This window comes from Rissa tridactyla, chromosome 3 (assembly GCF_028500815.1).
Source record: "Rissa tridactyla isolate bRisTri1 chromosome 3, bRisTri1.patW.cur.20221130, whole genome shotgun sequence".
Classification (NCBI taxonomy): Eukaryota; Metazoa; Chordata; class Aves; order Charadriiformes; family Laridae; genus Rissa; species Rissa tridactyla.
Window position 1 is genome coordinate 16,054,775 of NC_071468.1, and position 21,497 is coordinate 16,076,271.

The 21,497-nt window shown below is 43.8% G+C and overlaps 1 protein-coding gene across 1 annotated transcript; it reads left to right on the forward strand.

Moving 5' to 3' along the window:
* Positions 1-844: 844 nt before the first annotated feature.
* ACBD3 (acyl-CoA binding domain containing 3) lies at positions 845-20,835 on the forward strand. Its single transcript, XM_054195582.1, has 8 exons — positions 845-1,126; positions 8,731-8,872; positions 9,902-10,042; positions 10,791-10,949; positions 12,905-13,079; positions 16,295-16,487; positions 17,542-17,826; positions 18,725-20,835. Exons 1-8 carry the CDS (start codon positions 874-876, stop codon positions 18,934-18,936), a joined length of 1,560 nt encoding a protein of 519 aa, XP_054051557.1. The 5' UTR covers positions 845-873; the 3' UTR covers positions 18,937-20,835.
* The last annotated feature ends 662 nt before the right edge of the window (positions 20,836-21,497 follow it).

Genomic DNA, 21,497 nt, shown 5'->3' on the forward strand with positions numbered 1-21,497 from the left:
ACGTGTGGGAGTGACTCTCTCCCCTCGCCTAGCGCATGATAATAGTATTATTGTAGAACGGTGTTTCATGGTCACAAGGCAGTGAGCTAAGCGCAGATACAGCTCCTGGAGAAATAATTCCCTTGTACTTTTTTCTTTCCCTGGCTCATTTCAGGCCTGTGTGGTGCCTGAAGCATGTCTAAGAGTTGTCAGTGGCAGTCCCCACGTTACGTTTCAGATGGACCAAAAGGCTTTCGATCTGTGCCACAAAGCTGCTGAAAAATCACTATTCCCTTCTATAAAGCCGCCAAAAAGCACACTGAGCCTTCAGCAGCAGCTCCCCAAGCCCTAAAGTAACCTCCTGCGCCCCGGGATGCGGGGCCGAGGCTGTCCTACGTCCCGCCCGGGGGAAAAAGGGGGCGAGTTTATTTTCAGCCCCATCCCTGGGGGGAGAAAGGCCGCCACAGGCCCCCGGAGGCCGGCCAGCCGGGAGGAAGGGGGCCGCCAGGCGCCTCACGGTGGTGACGCTGGAGCCCGTGAGGCGAGCGGGCCCCTGCGGGCGCAGCCTCCCGCTGCCAGCCGCCCGGCTGGGTCAGGGCGCCCCGTCCTCCTGCCGAGGCCGCCCTTGGCATGGGGATGGGGATGGGGCCGCCCTCGGGGTCCCCGCCGGCCTGAGGCGCCGCCCGCCAACGGCCGCTGGGGCGGGGCGGGGGCGGGGCGTGTGCAATGGAGGCGTGGCCGGAAGTTCCGGGTCGGAGGGAACCGGAAGTCGGGACGTGGCCGCCGCAGCGGAGCAGGAGGCGGAGGGCGGGCGGGAGGCGGCGGCGGTGGAGGAGGAGGAGGAGGAGGAGGAGGAGGAGGAGGAGGTGGTGGGGGGGGGAGAGGAGGAGGAGGATGGCGGCGGTGCTGAGCTCGGACCGGCTGGAGGTCTCCGTGGACGGGCTGACGCTGAGCCCCAACGCCGAGGTGCCGCACTGTGATCCGGGGCCGGGGGAGCCGGCGGCGGGGCGAAGCCGAACGGGCCCCGGCTCCCCGAGCCAGGGGGAGGCCGGCGGTGAGGCGGCGGAGGAGGCGGCGCTGAGCCCGGAGCGGCGCTGGGGCTTCGCGCTGGAGGAGCTGTACGGCCTGGCGCTGCGCTTCTTTAAAGGTGAGGCCGCACGACGACGTGGCCAGCAAACCCCCCGCCGGGACCGGGGCGGCGAGGCGGGAGCCGCCGCGTCCCGGGAGCCCCGGATTCCCCGGGGGTCGGTGTGGCGGGCGCGGCGGCGAGCCGGGGCGGTCGGACGGAGCTGGCTTGCGGGGATGGGGTTTCCTTGGGGTGGGGGGAGAGGCGGCCCCGTCCGCTTTGTGTGCCCGCAGCGAGGGGCCGGGGAGGCATTTCCTAGGGTTTGCACCGCCCGACCTAAAAACACAGAAAAAAATAAAAAAAATCCTTGCTTGCGGCGTGCGGAGAAAAGCTTTGCAGGCGTAGGTGAGGAGTGCTCTCCGGGAGTGTCGCCGAGGCTGCTGACTGCCCGGGTGCTGGCGTGAGATGTCGTGCCGTCTCCATGGGATGCCAACTCCATGTCTGGCTCCGCAGTCTCCTGTGGCCCGGGCTCCGGCTGGCAGCTGAGCGAGGGAGCCATGAGATGCCCACAAGGTTGTCGACCTGGAGCTGTTTGGCTTGGGCTCCCCTGCAGCCGGGTTTGGTTCCACAGGAAGGCGGAGGGACCATGCCGCTCTTGCGTTCCTTGAGAGGAGGAAATCGACGGTGTGTTTTTTGAGGAAGAGCTGCCTCCGCTGTAGCGTTGCATTGCTGTACAGCGTGTGAGCACCTCGCAGCGATGTGTATCGCTTTGCTGGCTCTCGGGTGGCTGCTGTTTAACGTGGGGCACAGATCAGATCCTCTTAACAACCTGCCTGTGCTAGGGAAGATACAGCTCTGTGCTTAGAAAGGTTGGGCTTGAGGCAGGCAGTTGTTAGATGACCCCCCCCAGGAAGGCTGCCACGTCTGAGGGCAAGCATACCGGCAGGTGGAAACTGTGCTAGAAGGACAAAATTGTCCATTTCCTTTACGTTGGCTAACCTGCATCCTGATAGTTGTTAGGAGCATGTGAGGCTCTAAGTGATTTTCTTGAGCTCTAGTTCTTTGACCCTGTTCTGATGCCCTTCCACAAAACATTTTTTTTTGTTAGCATGCTAACTTACAGAGAATATTTTTTTCTTAAGCTATAAGAACTATAAGGGATCATAAGAATCTAATTTTTTTCTTTTTTTTTCCTGTGTCGGAATCTGCTACAATCAACTGTCAGGTGGGAAGCATTGTGACTTCTGTCTGTTTACTGTTTCTGTAAAACAAGCTGCTTGAAAGGGTTCTGGTTTGGCTTAACGAGCGTTTGATCTTAAAACATGATGCAGAAGGAATTGTCTCTGCAGTAGCAAATTCCTTGTCTCAGTCAACCATGGCCTTATTTTGTATTGGGTTTAATATTCTACTGGAACCAGTATTGACGGTGTAAAAATTACACACTATGAATGAGCTTATCTGCATTATTTATAACCTATGTCTATTATGTCTCAGGTTTTAATGAAACGTATGCTCTGCATTTGTCCCCTCTTGGATGGGGAAAAGTCAGTAGAGTGTTACTTGCTTCTAGATTCCAGTTTGTTGTGTTGTCTTGACAGTGGATTTGTTTTTGCCTGCCTTTTATCAAAAGCTTAATTTCAACATGTTTCATCTTACTGCTGCTCTTCTTTTAATTTTCTGCAATTTCTTGTAACGCATGTGTTTGCTTATAAGAGGAGAACTTTCCACATTGTGTGGAGTTGTCAGACTTCCCAAATGAAGACCTTGTTCCTCTATCCTTATGGCTGGAATAAAAGTCACATGAAGTCATTGCCCATATTTTCATCTGTAGTTTTTTTGCTGAAAGTGACACAACATGAGGGGTTTTATTTATAAATGTGATGGTGAGTTACAGGAGCTCGTAATACTTGGATTACTGATTCCGCTAGCTTGCTCTGTATCTACATGTCTCCAAAAATAATTGGTCTCGTTTCCAAAGGATTTTCGTGCATCCACTGTCAAAACAACTGTGGGAGTGGGCATGCTTGTATAGCAGCCTTGTAGATGCCAAGGAACAAATATGGATTCCTCCTTTACTTCAAGGAGGAACATACGAGGGATCTGAAGGTTCACCCATGTTAATAGGTCAATGCTGAGAGCTTGTTTCTGACCATGCCTCTAAAAACTACACTGATTTGGAGGTGGGGGTGTCTTTGAAAAACTTTGTCTTTCTTACAGCTAGTTCATAACTATGCCACAGTGTATATTAGCTACTCACACAGCTACCATGGAACAAACAAGTGATTTGGGGCAGCACTTGTTTGGGAAAACGGTGATGTTGGGATTAACTGTGATTATTGGGATGGAAGGATCTCATGTCGGGATGTCCACCAGAGGAGTCGCTGGGTGAGGTCAAAGGGTAAGCAGCGATCGCTAGTTAAGCAGCTTCCTTTCTGCTCCAGTGTACAGACTGCGTTGTCTGGTTGTAACTAGTGGTATATCTTCCTTGAAAAGCGGAATCTGATCAAAATACTTTGAATTTGCTTATTACAATGACTGCTAACACTTGTCTGTGGTGGCATATTGCATGTAACAGAATTGTCTGAAGACAGGACGGGGTGGGAGTGTGTATAAACAATGTGAAAAACATAACTGAAACTAGGCTAGGATATTAAAGAGACTCAAAGCTACTTTATTCTGTCTCTGATAAAGACAGAAGCAGATCTAAAATGCTTGACCCTGGGTCACTTCAACTGTCAGGCCGTGGGCCGCACAGGAGATGCGTGCTAGCTTTTTTTAGCATCCATAATGGCTTGTGAAAAAACCTTTTCAGAATAACAGAGGCATAGAAAATAGGTGGTTAATAGTGCTCCCGTCCATTTTTCTGTGAGAATCAAGAGCCTGCCTTACAATACGCACTCTTTCCCTTGCTGCTCTGTCGAGCCAAGTTCAGGTCGACCGGCATTTTGGCTGCCATTAAGAAGCTGCTCCGCTGTGCTGGATCCAGTGTACAGTGGAGAACGCAGTCATGTTACTGAAATGACTACGTTTCTTCATCTCTTGGACTGTCTGTAATTGTGTGCCCCAGGGCAGCTGGCAGGGAAGTGTCTCTGAGGGTTATGCTGCCTGTGGAGCTGGTACGAGCTATGCCAGTGAAGGTACATTGTTTAAGGTGTGAGCTGTGTCCTGCAGTAGGAGGGGGTGGCTTGCATCGCTCTGCCAGCAAATCTCTTCCGGTATCAACCTGGCGTTATGGTTTTCCACATCCTGTCATTGAAATACCATCGCACCCAACCTTCAATATGTGACGGTCCCTGAAGTGTTCATGCACTGCCTAAAGTGATTTACAGTGTACAATAGACAGTATACAAACCATATCATTTTGGTATCTAAAAACTCTCCTGGTATGTTAAGTACTCCAATTTTGATTGCTCCAAGTTCTTTCCTCCCTTCCTAACAAGAATGCATCTTCAACCTCAGCAATACAGCATTCTAAATTAATTGTTTGACCTCTTTTTTTTTTTTTTTGAGGGCTAATTTGATGGCATGATTGTAATTCATAAGTTAAGTAGGCTCTTGTTTTCAAGAGCATGAAAACCCCTATAACGTATCTACGTTTGATGTGAAGCTGAGCTTTCATCACGCTTAATTGAAAGGGCCGGTTGGTAACTCTTCTGTTGATGCAGAACATCTTCAGGAGAGGAGAATTAAGACTGTAAGAGCGTACTGGGATCTGCAGGCAGCAATTCAGTTCTTGCGCTTCTCAGTTTTGGTCTCACTCATTAAAACTTTGCAAATGAACAGCATTAACATATGTGACTTCTGCTTTTAAAAGCTATGAGGTGAAAAATCGCACTTCACAAACTGTTTTCTGGCTGCTTCTAGGTGACTCAACTGAATGCTATCCCCTGGGAATTAGGCATTTAGTGTGAGTGCAGTAGGTGAAGTCAGAGCGGAAGCTGCAGCATGTTGTGCCATGTTTGTTACAGGGGAAGAAATCTGAAGTTACATAGCAGTAAATGTATCTTGCATGTGCAGTCTCTTAAGAATATTTCTTAAACTCCCTTGGGTCTAAATTTGTGGTTTTATACCAATTCATGTCAGCAGTGCAGTGCTATGTAGTGACATAAGCCTCTGTTATCTGCTTTGCATTGCTAGTTGTAGCTTCATCTTTCCGTTTTCTTCGCGTGCCAACAGAAATGGTGGTCTTCAAGCACGCAGTTAATTACCTGTAGTGCAAGGAGGGTGGTTAGTGTTGTAAGTACTGATTTTTCTGGAGTTTTTAACTGAGTTGCCCTCGATGGATCTCAATTTTGCGGGCGTCTGAACCAGGTAGCCACTGTCAAGGAGAGCAGTGGTACGAAGGGCTATTAGGCATGCAGGGATTTCCCTTCCAGGGGTGACAACACAGTAATAGCGTGGTGTGGTTTTGTGGCACACGTCAATGAGGCCTGAGCTTGCAGTAAGTGGGAGCCAGTCTTTCTCTGTGTTCTGCATGAACTGCTTCATGTCTTTAGTGAAGTGCATGTTTATATGTATGTGTGTGTATATATATATGGGCCCTTACTGCAGAATGCCTAAAGCATCGTAGGTCCGTAGTCTGCCTTGTTCATGTAACCGTACCCTTAATCACTGCTTGAGTTTGATCTGTTAGTGGCTGATGCTTAAGTGTAACTCGACTTGAGAAATTGCCGTTTCGGGTGAATGATGGTTTGAAGTATTGTCGGTAAAGAAGTCTCCTGATCTTCTGTAAGAAAGCTGAGCCTTTCTCTGGCCCTGTTGGGTCAGGCATACCAATGGCATAGGGAGGGCTGTATAGTTGCTGTACTACTGCTGTGTACATCCTTTGGGTTTCTTTGTGTGTTCCCTAAAGCTCTTTGAAATTCTTCAGCTTCCTGGCAGCTGTATTAGATGTGTGGGTAATACCTGCTTAAATGGTGTGTTCACGGATGCTTGAATAAATTTGTCACTTCTACTTGTCTGGACTCACTAATGTTCTTTTTGGCATATTTGACTCTGTAGATGGCTTCAGGTCCTCTGGTTCAGTTTAATGGCAACAATTCCAAATCTTTGGGATAACTATACAGTGTGTCTCACGCTGAAGAATTCAACTGAAAAGTAGGCTAGTATACAGCTTTGCTTTCTTGACTGGCTCCAAATACTTCAAGAGTTTGCTTCCAATCTGCATTATCTACAAGTCACTGAATGCCTGTCTCATTTTTCTCATCTGTCTGTTTTCCTCTCTTATTTAGCTGGTTTGTTCTTTTTCCCTTGGGTCACCATTCTTAGTAAATGCAGCTTGTGGCTTTCCTTGATAGTTAGGGCTTGAGGTCTGACTTCTCCATTCTGTGAAAATGCAGGCGTGCTATGCATAGCACAGGAAACAATGTTTTTTTCCCCACTTTAACCCTCTTCAGAAGTGAGTTAAAATACTGATGATGATAGCTGGCTTAAGTAGCAGTCTAGTACAACAAACAGCTATGGTTTTTGGCAGACAACTGTAGGTATACAGGTTGTGCAAGGTGAACTATGCCATAGGGACCCCCTTGAGAAGCGTACTTAGCTCAGAAGCCTGTCACAATTTCAATGTAGTACCCTTATCAATTGACTTGCTTTTGAGCATGCTACCCCAGGATATTAAGTATGATTTCAAAGTGTGGGCTGTTTATCGAGGCTATTGGAAGTGCTTGCTACCTAATAAGGAAATTCTGTGTTAAATGTGAAGTGTGAAGAATTGAGGATAAAGCCAAAGGTTGATTTGGGTGGCCTGAGCGAAGGAGACCTGAGACCCAGGGAGAGGGCTGACCAGGAGGTGGTGATTTGCATCTCTTAAGGATCACAGACTTGTTGGGGTGGGAAGGGACCTCTGGGGATCTTCAAGTTTATCCCTCCTGTTCAGAGCAGGCTTCTTGGGACTGTGTCCCTTTGGGTTTTGAATATCTCCAGTGATGGAGATTTCAAAACCTCTCTGGGCAACCTGTTACAGTGCTGGTTTATGCTTAAGTGGAACTTCTTTATTTCAGTTTGTGTCATCTGCCTCCTGTTCTTTCACTAGATACCACTGAATAGACTCTGATTCAGTCTTTACATCCCCCCCTTCTCCACCCCACCAGGTATTTTTGGAAGTAGATATTTTTGTGGAGACAGGCTTCCGGCTTTTGAAGCTGAAAGCTATATTTGCTGTAAGGTGGTGTGACACTGGGGGAAGAGCGAATGCTTGAGATTCTGGAAGAGTGAAGTGGACCTCTAGGAATGAATAACAAGCAATTAAATGTTTACCTTCTTAATTCTTTGATTCTTGCTTCAAAACAAATGGCATACACATAGTGGTTCCTTGTGATGTTTTAATTGACTCAGTACAGTAACACACTGAACTTACCCTGTCAGAAATACAGCTTCTTGCTGTGACTTGCAAATGCTTTCCCTCTGGGGGTTGTTTCCAATTTTCAGAAGTATTTGTGCTGAGTTTCTCAATAAGCCATAGTAGAGGTATTTCCCCTCCCCTTTTGTTCTGAGACTCTGCTTCTTTTCCTGTTAATAACTCTTATTCACAAGCATCAGCTGAGCAATTTTGCAATATGTAAATGTCAGCCCTAAAGTTTGACTGTGAATTGGACTGTTCAGTTTGGGGCTGTAAACAACTTGCTCCAAAGGAGAGCTGGAAACTAGTGGCAGCTCTGCCTGCAGTTCCTGACTAAACAGAGAGCAGTTAGTAGTACAGTCGTATGAAATGGCTGTGTTTGCCTCTGGTAATACCTTCCTCATTTCAGCCCTTCCAAAAGGAGATCATGCTTATTTATTTGTTTTCCTGTTCAAGTAAAAGGTCTTTTTTTAATGAGCAGTGTAATTACATATAGTGGTGCCTGTTTCTTTGATGTGTTTTGACAGCTTAAATGTGCTGAGGTAAGTCCTAGCTGACTAATTCACATATAATCTTAAATCAATGCAAGTCTCTTCTTACCAGTAAATGCGTGGCAGGATCTAACCGGGACGGCTTCAGAAGTGTTGTTGGCATGGAGCCATTGGAATTCTGATTATGTTCAGGCTTATGTTACCCGTGTCTTATGGCCAGAGTGCTCTGTACGTGTTGGTGCTGATGGAGTCACCTCTAAGACTTTTCATTGTGAGGGGTTATTCCAGCTGCCTTGGCAAAGTGCCACAATCAAATTCCCTCAAGGAAAACTCTCCCTTAATTCTAATTTTTCCCTCTCTGCAGTTTTCCTTGCCTCGAACCTTGCTTGTCCCGCTTTCATCAATGCGAAGAGCATGAAAGGGGAGCAATCTATAAAGTTAACATCACACCTTTCTTTGTGGAAAATCCTTCCTATCCACACTACAATAGATGTGGCAGATACGTTTGAATTCAAGTTAAGGTTTTTAAATATTTCAGAGATATAGATCCATATGGTATGATGTTCAACTAATTAACATAAATATTTATATGATAACTTACTAGCTAAGATTAACTCTAGATGGTATGATGAAAAACACTTCACAATTAAGTTTCAGCAGCTGAAGTAGATGTGTTTCTTCAGGACAGGTCTATATTTTATTTGAATAGAACTGAATTAATTTGTCTAACCTTTTGTGACTTATCTTTCTTATTCCTTTTTTACGGAGGAAATCATGGTAGAGGTTATTCAAAATGCTCTTTGCTGTCCTGTGCTTGCTTAATCACAACAGTGAAATTTTCTTTTTTTCTGCAGAAAAAGATGGCAAAGCCTTTCATCCAACATATGAAGAAAAACTCAAACTTGTGGCACTGCACAAGCAGGTTCTGCTGGGACCTTATAACCCTGACACTTGCCCTGAAGTTGGATTCTTTGATGTGCTGGGGAATGATAGAAGGTAAAAGGGCTGGTGCTCTTCTTGGTCTTAATTCTGCTTTTCCTCTCTGAAGAAAACATCATCCAATTTCCACAATAAGAGAAATATGTGGGTTGCGTCAGTGTGTGTGTATGGTAGTGGAAAGTGAGTGGCCTCTTCAAAAACATCGTAGAAATCTGAGTCACGGTTCAGTAAAGCAGCTAACAGAAAATTGTTGGGTTTTTTAAACCACATTAGGAAAAGCTGCTGTGCCTACGGTCTGATTTCTCATAGTAGTTTAAGACTTGGCTAACTCTGCATTAATGTGCAGGCCCACGTTTTGTCTTAACTCCGTGCTAGGGTTACAACAAGCCAAGCCTTTTGCTGATGGTAACAGCATTCACCATAGCTTTTGTTAATACCAAGGGTAACTTCTGAAATCAGAAATCTGATGCATTCAAACTCTGAGTAAATTTTGATGAGATCTGAGCGGTCTCAGGCACGTCTCTTGTATTGCTTGCAGTTCAGGCAGCAGTTCTCTTGTTCATTGTTGCTTTTTCTAGTTGTGAAGGCGATGTGCGACACAGCACTGGCTTCTTGGAGCTCGACCCAGTGTACTGCTTTTGCCCAGAGGGACGTAGCTTTCCTTTAAGAAGAAACAGGCAGTTGCATTCAGCTGTCTGAAGCACTATAATTGATGGTTGTTACAGTGTTTGTTCATCCAGGAAAATGTATGCTTTTTTTCCACAAGCTAGAGTGGAAGCAGGGTAAAAAAATATTTCAGGTTCATTTGTAGCTGGGAAGTTTTGGGATGTAGTTCAGAATGCTAAGTAGGGTTGATGGTATGTATGAGATTTCATATAAGCACTCAGTTATGTCTGTCTGAAAGAGTTGTTCTGGTGCAGGCAGAAGAGAGCACCGTACTGTCTTTGGGGAAAAAAGTTGTTGGTTCTCTGAAACTGCATATGATGAAGTTTGGTCCCTGGTCTCCCACCTTTCTTCTTTGCTGGGTTCTTAAGAGTTCATTGCTGACTCGGAAGAGTTGAGTCTTCTGTTATTTCTCTCTCTCAGGAAGGAATGGGCTGCCCTTGGAAACATGTCAAAGCAAAAAGCTATGACAGAATTTGTTAAGCTCCTGAATAGGTGCTGCCACTTGTTTTCAACATATGTCACTTCCCACAAGATAGAGAAAGAAGAACAAGAAAAGAAAAGGTAATGTTTGAGTCCTTTGGTGTTGAAGTATATTGTGTGTGTTACTCTTGACCTGTGGATAGTGTCATAGCTAGCTTAGGTTAAAGTTGTCTTGGGAGGATAAATACTTGAAGCTTAGGTGGCTGTGGTACCATTTAATCTCTTTAAGCCTTTTTATTTTGCCAGTAATGAATAATTGTTTCTGAGGTGAAGACACCCGGAATACAAGGAGTTTTAAAAATTTTGCTAATACTGTCATCTGCTTAAGAAATCCATGCTTCACAAAATGTCTGCCCTGATATGTCTGTGGACTAAACTTAGGCAGAATGTGAAATTGTCAGGTGCTTTAAACTCCTATTCTAGTATGGGTTAGCAAGTTCACAAAGGCTATCTTCTACTATCATTTACGTATCGTGTGATTATTAAACTATAGTATCGATGTAATCATTGAACATAATGTTAAAGCTTGGAAGATGTGTTTAAGGTTTCTAGGCAATTTTTTTGTACTGTTGTCTGCTATATTGGAATGAAAATCAAATTATAATACAGAATTTACACTTGTCATACTGCAGAGTGCAGTAAAACTAAACAGTAATCTGTTTTGTTCTTGTGTCCAATAAGACAATATTCCAGGACAATTTAGGTGGGAGGAGATTATACCAAACAAAAAGCCTTACTGGGCAGGCAAAAGGCAGGTCACAGCATGTTGAAAGTAACTCCTCCTAGGATTGTAGGAAGGCTGAAATAGCTTATTGAGTGGATGTTGCAGAAGAGAAGAGGAAGAACGAAGGCGGCGTGAAGAGGAGGAGCGTGAGCGTTTACAAAAAGAAGAAGAAAAACGTAGGCAAGAAGAAGAGGAAAGACTGAGAAGGGAAGAAGAGGAGAGGAGGAGAATAGAGGAGGAACGACTTCGGATGGAACAACAGAAGTGAGTGGCTGAAATAAATAATACTTCAAAGACAATAACAGCCTTGCACTTGAGTCAATTGTATCTAACTTTCTAACTAGTTATGCTAGAATTGAATACCTGAAGTTCGGAGCACTCGAGTCTGGCAGTGACATTTGCATCCTTAGTTAAGAGGGATACAGTTAGCAGAGAATAATTATCCTAACATGTTATTGTATGCAGCCTTCTCAGATGAAAGTGCCAGAGAAGCTTTGTTTAAAGAGAAGCTCTGGGGGTTTTTGGGTTCAAGGGCTGCACCTCATGAAAACTTGTGGCTCTGGCTTCTGAAGCGTTTGAACTGTGACTTGAAAGTTTCTATCCTTTCGCAGAAGATGGAGCCTAGAAAAAGGGTAACTGCAGTTCAGTGGGGTGTTTTGAATGCGTGGCTGAAACTTTCTAACTTGATAGTCTAGCACTACCTCCTTAAAGGTGCTCTCCTTCTAGGAAGTGTAAAGCGTCTGCGGATCTCATTTGTACACTGGCAGTCACTGGATTTTAGAATATTTCGAAAAGAAGTACAAAATTCATGTTCAAATGCACTTAACCTCTGTTTGTAGCTTGAATTAAATTGTTTACTTAGAATGCTGTAGTTACATTTCATTGTTTCCGTGACATCCAAATGCTGAAAACATGGATCTAGCTTTGCACATACAATATTTAAGGGAATAATAAATTATCAAAGCTGTTCCACATCAGTCAGCAACCATTTTCCATAATAATAATGTCTTTGCACGGGGTGTCTCCGAAGTAGATCCTGCACTTGCTATGTAGTGGTTTTGAGAAGGGAGCAAATAATTAATCCCAAAGTTTTACTGTTTGTATTTTACACTATTCTGGCTCTCACAGTGTTAAACAGACATAAATGAGCAGAGAATACAACAGAAAAATGTTGCACAGCGCTAAGTAACAGGAAGTGTGATATACCTTGAAGTTAAGAGATTACTTTTTTTTATATGAATAGTGGTTGTAACAGGTTACAGAGTTAAAGAATTTAGACAGAAAAGGAATGCAGATACATAAATACAGGCCAAGTATATCTAAAGTCACCGTTTTGCTGAAATAGTAAATCTTGCCCTTTATGGTACAAACCAGTCTAATACTGGAGCTTTTAGAGGATGATTTTGGGGGAAGGAAGAAGGGTAGGAAACAAAGTACGACTCCTGCATTTGGGTGATACTTCATTCTTCCTCTGAAGCATCAATAGCTGGTCACCGATGGATGTAATGTGAGACAAACTGAGCTCTGGATCTAGTTACTTTTTCACTCTATAGCTCCTGTTAGCCCTCTGGAGAGAGGAGGAAAACTGAGTTTGTGCATACGTAACCCACGTATTCCTCCTGAAGTTTCAGCAGTTGAGTTTATTAAAGGCACAGATACCCTATCTGGCAGCATTTTTTTCATTCCTGAATTAGTCAGTCATGCTAGTCATATGTTTGCATACTGTCCTGGAAAATTAAGATAGTAATGTGGTGTGTTCTTCTTAGATTTACCCGAAAGCATTGCTGTGCTTACCACAGCAGGTCTGTTCTTATCAATATTTGTAGAAGGGCTGCTAGAAGGACGGTTTCTGCCTTTTCTGGAAGAACCAAATCTGGGATTTTTCCATTGATTGAGAAATTTAGTCATGCATTTTTCTAGCACTACCTCTTTATCAGACTACAGATTGAGAATTATGTAAGAGCTCTTTTTTTAACACTCGATGTTTTCAAATATTGGGTAGAAATGTTGCTCCCTTCTTTATATTCTCAGCATATTTTTAGGCGAAATTCACATTTACATTACTTCCAGGCTCTGCTTCATTATGTAGATTTGTTTTAATTGGTTTTCACAGGAATTGAATTAACTGTCTTTGAGGCCACTTAAATCACTTAAGTACAGGGATTTCCCCAATACCCTCAGCTGCTTGTAATCTTCGTACTCTCCTCCCACCAATCTAGGCAACAGATAATGGCAGCGCTGAACTCCCAGACTGCCATTCAGTTCCAGCAGTATGCAGCCCAACAGTATCCGGGCAACTACGAACAGCAGCAGATCCTAATTCGGCAGCTCCAGGAACAGCATTATCAACAATACATGCAGCAGTTGTATCAAGTCCAGCTTGCACAGCAACAGGTATGACTGACCAGCTGAGAAACTTAAATTTTGTCCCAGGCTGTCTTTGGGAGATGTTAACTTGTCTGCACTTAGCCCCTTGAAAAGCTAATTGCTACAAGTGGAGATAGTGTCCTAGTGGCTAATGCTGCTTCAGATTCAAACACCAAAGCCCTTTTATTTAATCTTTTGCAAGTAGTTTTCTGAAGCAGCCATTAAGAAAATTCTAAGCAGCCTTTACTAATTACTTGGATTGATATTATTCTTGGAGACCAAATGTGAAGTGCTCTGCTGCAGCATCTATTGTGTGTGTAATTTAATGGGGGTAAATGCCAGTGCATCTGAGCATGAACAAACCTATTTAAGTGATTCTCCATGTAGGTATCGCACCTGAGGATCTGTGCAGAGCAGCAGGCTTTGGTCAGCCATGTGTTTCCAGCTGAACATGCGTGCAGCACTGTCACATCACTACAGGGTTTGAGATTGTTCCTCCCTGTTGACTTGAGCACCACTGACTTCTCTCTCCTTTTGCACCTATTGTCTGACATCAGTATCTAATTAAGTTGTTTGCCTGCAACAGATTGCTCGTGGTTTGGGTGGGAGGACAGACTTTCATATTTCTGGTAGCAATGGGTAGCAGAGGTACATTACTACTTTGCAAGGGTTTTGTGTCTGGACTTGAAAGGCTGCTTTTCTGTTTAGGGGAATCTTGTATCTTTGGCAAACATGATGTATTCGCATCTCAAGCTACTTTAAAATTCAGGGATGTCCATCTGTAACAGTCTTAAACATATGTAAGCCAGACTTCAGATTCTAGTGTGTCTGACCTCTCTGGGCAGGACCTGAATCTTAAATGGCCTATGACTGCCAGCTTAACGTTTTTGAGGTTTAAAAAGGTTTAAAAGGTTTTGAGGTTTACCAGCTTAAGGTTTTTGTTTTTGAGCTAAAGACTTAACAGGAAATCAGTTACTGAATTTTAAGTCATTTGTATTTTGATGAAGCTGATGCCCTTAGCAAAGAACTGTCCAAGGAAGGAAGCTATGTGAACCTGTGTGGAGGAACCCATGTGAACCTCATGAAGTCCAACAAGGCCAAGTGCAAGGTCCTGCACCTGTGTTGGGGCAGTCCCCAACATCAGTGCTGTCTGGGGAATGAATGGATTGAGAGCAGTCCTGCAGAGGTGCACTTGGGGATGCTGGTGGCTGAAAAACTGGATATGAGCTGGCAATGGGGTCCTGCAGCCCAGAAAGCCAACCTTACCCTGGGCTGCATCACAAGGAGCTCGGCCAGAAGGTTGAGGGAGGTGATTCTCCCCCTCTACTCAGCTCTCATGAAAACCCCACCTGGAGGACTGTGTCCAGCTCTGGGGCCCTCAGCACAGGAAAGACATGGACCTGTTGGAGTGGGTACAGAGGAGGGCCACAAAGATGATCAGAGGGCTGGAGCACCTCTGCTGTGAAGACAGGCTGTGTGTCTTCACAGTTATTCATCCTGGAGAAGAGAAGGCTTGGGGGAGACCTTATTGTAGCCTTTCAATATATAAAGGGGGCTTATAAGAAAGATGAAGGCAGACCTTTTTACCAGGGCCCGTAGTGACAAGAATCAAAGGTTTTAATCTCAGAGTGTAGTTTTAGGTTGGACAGATGGAAGAGTTTTTTTTTGTTTTTTGGTTTTTTTTACAATGAGGGTGGTCAGACACTGGATCGAGTCAAGTTGCCTGGAGAAGCTGTGGATGCCCCATCACTGGAAGTATTGATGGTCAGGTTGGATGGGGCTTTGAGTGGCCTGATCTAGTGAAAGATGTCCCAGCCCATGGCAGGCAGGTTGGACTAGATGATCTTTCGATGTCCCTTCCAAGCCAAATCATGATTTGATGGAGTTGAGGTGATACAGGAAAGTCAGAGGCTTTGTGCCCTGTCTGCCAGGCAATGAAGTTTATCTTTCAAATCTCTACTTGTCCAAGTCTTGTAGAAGAAAGGATGAAAAAGAAGCACGTAGCAGAGCTAAAATTACCTAATTCTACTTCAGACTTTCCTGGAGACTCAGGTACCCTCTGTAACACTTGGGAGGAATACTTTCCTTTCAGATGCCTGTAACTCAGCTGCCTTGGAATCCCTTAGTGCAGTTAAAAAGTGCTATTCTGTCATGGTTGCTTACAGACCAGCTTGTGATACAATTAATTCTGGAAAGGCTGTATGCAATAGCTTTCTGGAAAAGTTCTCACCACTTTACATTGTCTCAGTGCATAGAACTGCTGTAATAGAAAGCGGGTCTACTGTACAACTGCTCAAATTTGAAAGGTAACTAATGTTTTACTATATTGTCTTCATACTCCTTCAGGATACCTATATTCCATTCATTCATCAAAATCATGTGCTTATTAGGTTATTCTTTAAAGAATAGTACTGTCAATTATACCTTTTCCCTGTCCAACAAAAAAGCCTATGTAATCTCTCTGTACTGATAACTAGGAGCAGGGGAATAAGCCTTGAAGCTAAATGGGTAATGCATCCTACTTAAAAACCAAAAGGATGGTTGTTACCTTGTATAATCTTGGTTTTGGTGTATTTAATCCTTTGCACAGGGACAGCATCATAAATTCTGTCTGAAGAGTTTCAATGTACATAAGTTATATTCTAAAAGCAGCACCTCTGAGCTTTAATAACTCTTCTCCCAGACCACTCGCTGTCCCTGTGGCTCTTACGCTTCCTGCTTTCATATTAAATAACTGCCTTTGTCAGGCATTGTGGATTTGATAGAGAACCCTGTTGAGTAAGGTAACTCACAAATTGGCAAGTACTTAATAGACCTTAAATACTTCCAGCTCTTTTTAGACCTGCATGAGCTCAGGCCCAAACCCTTTCAGCTCGCTGGTAAAAACCAGCAAACGAGTCATCACTTTCAGTTTTGAAAGAAGTGTTATAGGGGTTACTGACATGGAGAACTTCCTAGTTAAGTGCAAGAGTTTTTAACATGTGTGTGCCCTAATTAACTTGAAAGTTGACTCTTTTTGTCCAAATTGTATCCATCAGTGTGGAACAAACTGACTTCACTTTCCCTGATACTAAGTACATGTAATTCTCACTGGTTAACATGTGCTGCCTCTGGTCTTTTGTGTCAAGCCTCCTCGGAGGATGGAGGGTGACACTGTTTGTTTTTTTAATGTGTCTTTATGTGTTTATATAGAGACTCTTGGAAGGTTTTAGTTTTATTCAACTTAATTTCTGTTGTTTTAGGCAGCCTTACAAAAACAGCAGGAGGTAGTTGTGGCAGCGACAGGAACGCCTCTGACTACTGCCTCAAAGGTGAATGCACCTGCCCCAGGGGACACCCCATCAATTAATGGGCAGGCCAGTGCACATGCAGACAGCCCTGAAAAAGAGCTGGATCCTGAGGCTCTGGAAGAAGCACTGGAGAATGGACCAAAAGGTAGGACTAGCTAGATTCCTTAATTAAAAATAAATGGCGAAAGCCTTTCTTAGGATTCAAATGCCTTAAGTATGGTTACTATGGCTCTTTGCTTGGCTTCATTGGGCTATGCAAGAGCTAGGTTTGATTCCTGGGTCCAGTTTCTCTCAAGGTAAAACAATATTGCAAAGGCAAAAATCAGCTTTGAGGAGGAGGGAAGTAGGATGCAGCAAAAGTAGGCAAAGTGGATGGGATCCAGAACCTCCTTTCACCCTTGATTTGAAGGAAAGAAACATAAATAGTCCTAGGAGAAAGCTGTTCTGTGTAGAAATGCATTCACTCTTATTTGAACTCAGGTCAAAATTGAGTGATTTAGCCTTGAGATTAAAATAAAGCCAAATCCTTCTTACTCTCTCTGAATCCTGCCATGCCTATGGCTTAGCCCTGTCTTATGTGCAGCCTGGACTACTCTCTCCTCACATTTCCCATCTTTCTCAGACAGCTTCTAGGAAGCTGTGGAAGTGGAGCAGGAAAAGTAGCCTCCCAGCATCTCTCTTGTCACTGGTATTTTTGGGTGTTACCTCTATACTTTCATCCACAATCAGTAGTCCTCAAAAGACTTGCTTGGATCCCAGTATGGAACCAACACTAATACAGTCCCTGTCGGCGTAATGAGGTATTTAGTTATTTTAGTCAATATTCGATAATTTCTAGACAAATCCACAACCTCTGGTTCTGTCACATTAAAGCTCCTTTCAGTGAAGGGTTCTGTGCAGTGTAACCCCGTCACCTGTAGCACTATATCTGAGTCTTTTCTGTGCAGCGCTGTTGGTTTAAATGTGGCAGTTGGGTAAACTGTTAGGATTTAAGTGTGCAGTGTTATATCTAAACTTGCACTGCATTTCATGCAAGTTTCAACTGTGAGAAGATGTTTCTTCAGTAAAAATAATAAAAAAAATTACTGGGAAGCAACTATGATGCTTGTGGTCCTCAAGTGCCCCTAAGGCATGGTTAAGTATTCAGCATAAACAACTGAAAAAAAGCTTAACTGGGGTATTTCCTCCCCTCTCTCCAGATTCTGTTCCAGTGATAGCTGCCCCGTCGATGTGGACACGGCCCCAGATAAAAGACTTCAAGGAAAAAATCCGGCAGGATGCAGACTCTGTGATCACAGTGGGCCGAGGAGAAGTGGTTACAGTTAGAGTACCAACTCATGAAGAGGGGTCTTACCTCTTTTGGGAGTTTGCTACAGACAATTATGACATTGGTTTTGGGGTGTATTTTGAATGGACAGACTCCCCTAATACTGCAGTCAGTGTGCACGTCAGCGAATCCAGTGATGATGAGGATGAAGAAGAAGGTAAGCATGGTTATTTATATAAACCAGTCTTGTCAGCCCTGCAGAGCTTGCCATGGGGGAAGACCCAACTGATTGTCTTGTGTAATCTCCTAGTTCCCCCAGCTTCCATCTAGCTGTAATCTTGTCTTCAATTTTGAAGAGGAAGTGCAATTCTGAAAGTAACTTCAGTCACCTCATTTGATCACAGATAGGTTAAAGCAGTTGAGGGTGAGAAAATCCTTTTCCTAAGTTTTACTTACTCCTTAGTGTGCCCTCTTGTCCAGTTCAGCAAGCTAGATTGAAACCCGTGCCATAATAGAACATAGTGGATCTGCACACTGAAAACCTTAAGAAAAATCGTGCCCTGCTCTTCATGAACTTTTTCTAGGGGGAAAGTTTCCTTGAGACTTCAACAAAACAGCTTAAAAGAGCAATTCCTGATAGTGGCCAGGACACAGGTCACAGCCTTTACCTACAAGGGAGTATTAGCATACCATCAGAAAAAAATATTTTGAAATGAGGATGTGATTTTTCTTAGAAGGAACTGCTCTGACATAGGAAGCAGTGGCCTTCTGGATATTACTACTAAGTAATCGGTAAGTATGTCAGATCAGTAGCAGTCAGTTAATGTGGGGTAATATCTTGATGGAAACTAGAGCTTGGATCTCTGTGAATTGACCCAGCTGTGCTGGGCAGATAGGTGTGGTGGGTTTTAATATTGAACTGTAAAATTAACGATAAAGTGAGCATGCTTATTGTTCCTCCTGCTTTTGAATGCTTTAGCTACAGCCTTGGTGTGGACCCCTTCGACTCATCTGATTTCTAAACTGACAGAGAGTGCCTTGTCCTCTACGGATCAGTCTGACTTTCTCTTGTAAAGCATCCACCCATGTTAACTGATGCTTTTTTTTCCTTGCAGAAAATACTAGCAGTGAAGAAAAAGCCAAAAAGAATGCCAACAAGCCTCAGCTAGATGAAATAGTGCCTGTGTACAGACGAGACTGTCACGAAGAAGTGTATGCTGGCAGCCACCAGTACCCAGGGAGAGGAGTTTATCTCCTTAAATTTGACAACTCCTACTCTCTATGGAGGTCAAAAACAGTTTACTACAGAGTTTATTATACTAGATAAAGGCGTGGCTGTGTCTGAGGCTGGGCTGTGCAGAAGATGTCATTTTATTTGGAATTTTCTTCAAGCATAATGGATCCTTTTGAGTCTGTGTTTTATCCTGTCTGTATCTGTATGGTTTGTGTGAACTTTAACAAGTAGACACTGGGATCTTCCTGCTCCATGACACTAATGCATATTGCATTGGGCTTAACACAGGATCTCCCTAGCCCTTTTGGGTATTGGAGTTAACCAATGGAAATCACTGGCTCCAGTGCTAAGGTCACATCAGTTGCATTCGTTAAAGCCTCATGAAAAAGGGGGAGGGAGTTGCTGGTTCACTGGCCGGGTGATCTGATGTTTCCAGGTCTGGATGCTTTGAATAACTTGTTAACAGTTAATTTAAAGGTCCCATCAATAACTGATAGATTTGGATGCTGTTTGCTGTGTAGCAAGTTTCTCTTAACTGTAATTGAATGTCAGCCTTTTACACCATTAAAACTTGAAACTTTAAGTTGATGCAGTTTAGAAACAAGTTGTCTCGCTTCTGTCCTCATCAAAGAAGAAACATTCAGTTCCTTAAACCAAGGTAGTGACTAAGAAAAGGATGAACAGCATGCTAAAAGTACAGCAAATGACCTCTTCTGAAGATGTAAACTGAATGACAATTAAAAGTATATGTAACAAGAAGAACCTTAATCTCTATGCCCCGCTGTTAACCCTAGAATAAAAAAGGTCATTTTTTGAGGTTTTGAACGAAGGCACAAACTATTTCTAAGTTTGGTGGGTTTCTAAAGGGGTAGACTTGAAAAAAAAATATATATGTACAAACCTGAAACCAGTTTTCTGCACAATGTTCTGGTTTGTCTGTTTTTGTAAAACCTGAATAAGCACATTGTGCATTTAAAGAACAGTAAGTCACTTTGATAAAGTATAGGAGTTTAATGTTGCACTAATTATGGAAATCGCTGCCAGTCCATTTTAGTCTGAACTGGTGATACTTGGGTGCAGACTTTCTGCTTTAATCTGTAACTGTCCGCAGAAAGGCAGAGTGCACATACAGATACTTAATAATGCAGCTTTAATCTCAATTCCATATGGTTTGGTTGGGGCATTTTCATATTTTGTGTAGTGGAAGAAGTGCAGGTGGCTACTTGACTTGAGGTCACAGTAAGAATCCGCTCCCCTTGGAGCCCTGCGCCCCAGGGTGAGGTGTTGCAGCGGCGACTTGCGTAAGTGCTCTCTGCATGGGTAATGCACTTTGTTACTGAGAGAAAACGGTTCCTTTGGGTCTGTCAGATCAGTCCTTGCAGTAAGATTTCCATTGATTAGCTGCAGCATGTACAGTTCCCTGGCAAATGATGTTGGGTTTGCAGGATTTGTTTGAATAATCAGTTTGTACATACATGATACTTTTATTTTTCTCATACCAACCGTGGAGATACTTCTCCTAGCGTGCTTAACTTGTCATCTTGCGTTTTGGTTCAGCAACACCATACCAGCTTATAGCTAGCTAGTGCTGCTTTATCCAAAAACACTGTACAATGTTCTGCTCTTGTGTACATACAGTATATAAACCATGACTTTAGAAAGTACCTTGCTTTTAAAGAAAACTGTATTTAATGTAAAAAAAAAAAAAAAAACTTTTAAAAAGGCAGGCACTAATATATTTCTTCTGGTCTTCAGTTTAATTTTTTTTGTCCATACAAAAATGTTATGACTTTTTCCTCTAAGAATATCTGTTCTTGGGAGTGGTGTTTGTCGCTTTAAATGGCAGCACTTACTGTCATGTGCTGGATGTTAGAACTTTTACGTTTTCAAACTTTTTTTATTGCCTCTGGCTGTTGATTAGTACAGTACAAGTGCGATTTCAAGATACCTTGAGATAGTATTTAATCCTAATTAAAATACATTTATCTGTAATGCTGTTGCCTTTTTATTAATTTGGAAACCTTGGCATTGCTGTGTATGGCTATTCGGCTAAGATAAGCTGGTCATCTTTCCGCTGGTTTTTAAAAATCCGGTGCAATGTTAACACTGTGGGTTTAGCAGCCAAGTCACTTGGGCCAAAGGCTCTGTCTGAGAGGTGTTGCTGGCTCGCTGGATGAGGCCGCTATCAATACTGGAAGAGCTCAGCTTGAACAGCATAATTGCTTTGGGTTTTGATAGTGATCTTCTGTAGCAGGAAGGATTGGATGTGGGCAGCCAAAAGTTACGAGCCATTCTCCTGCCTAGAAGAAAGGTGCCTGCCTTTGCTCTGAGGCTTAGTGAACCCAGCCCCAAGGGGCAGTAGGGGTGGCTTGCCTTGTCCTGAAAAGCCCTTGGCCAAAACGTCGAGAGACAGGCAGGACTGTCCACGGTTCAGACTGAACAAGAAGAAAAGCATGAACCTCGATGCACAAAGGCTAGTTATGCGAAGGTTTCAGTTGGCCAAAATCACGCTTTGCTGCTTACCTGCTGTTAGCAAGTAGCTTATCCTGGAGCTGAGGCCAGAGGCGGGTTTTGCACTAGTTTGATCCATGGGCCGGGTCACCTTGGCTCCATCTGCCCTCATAGACAGTGGCCTCAAGCTGGTGCTTCCAGCC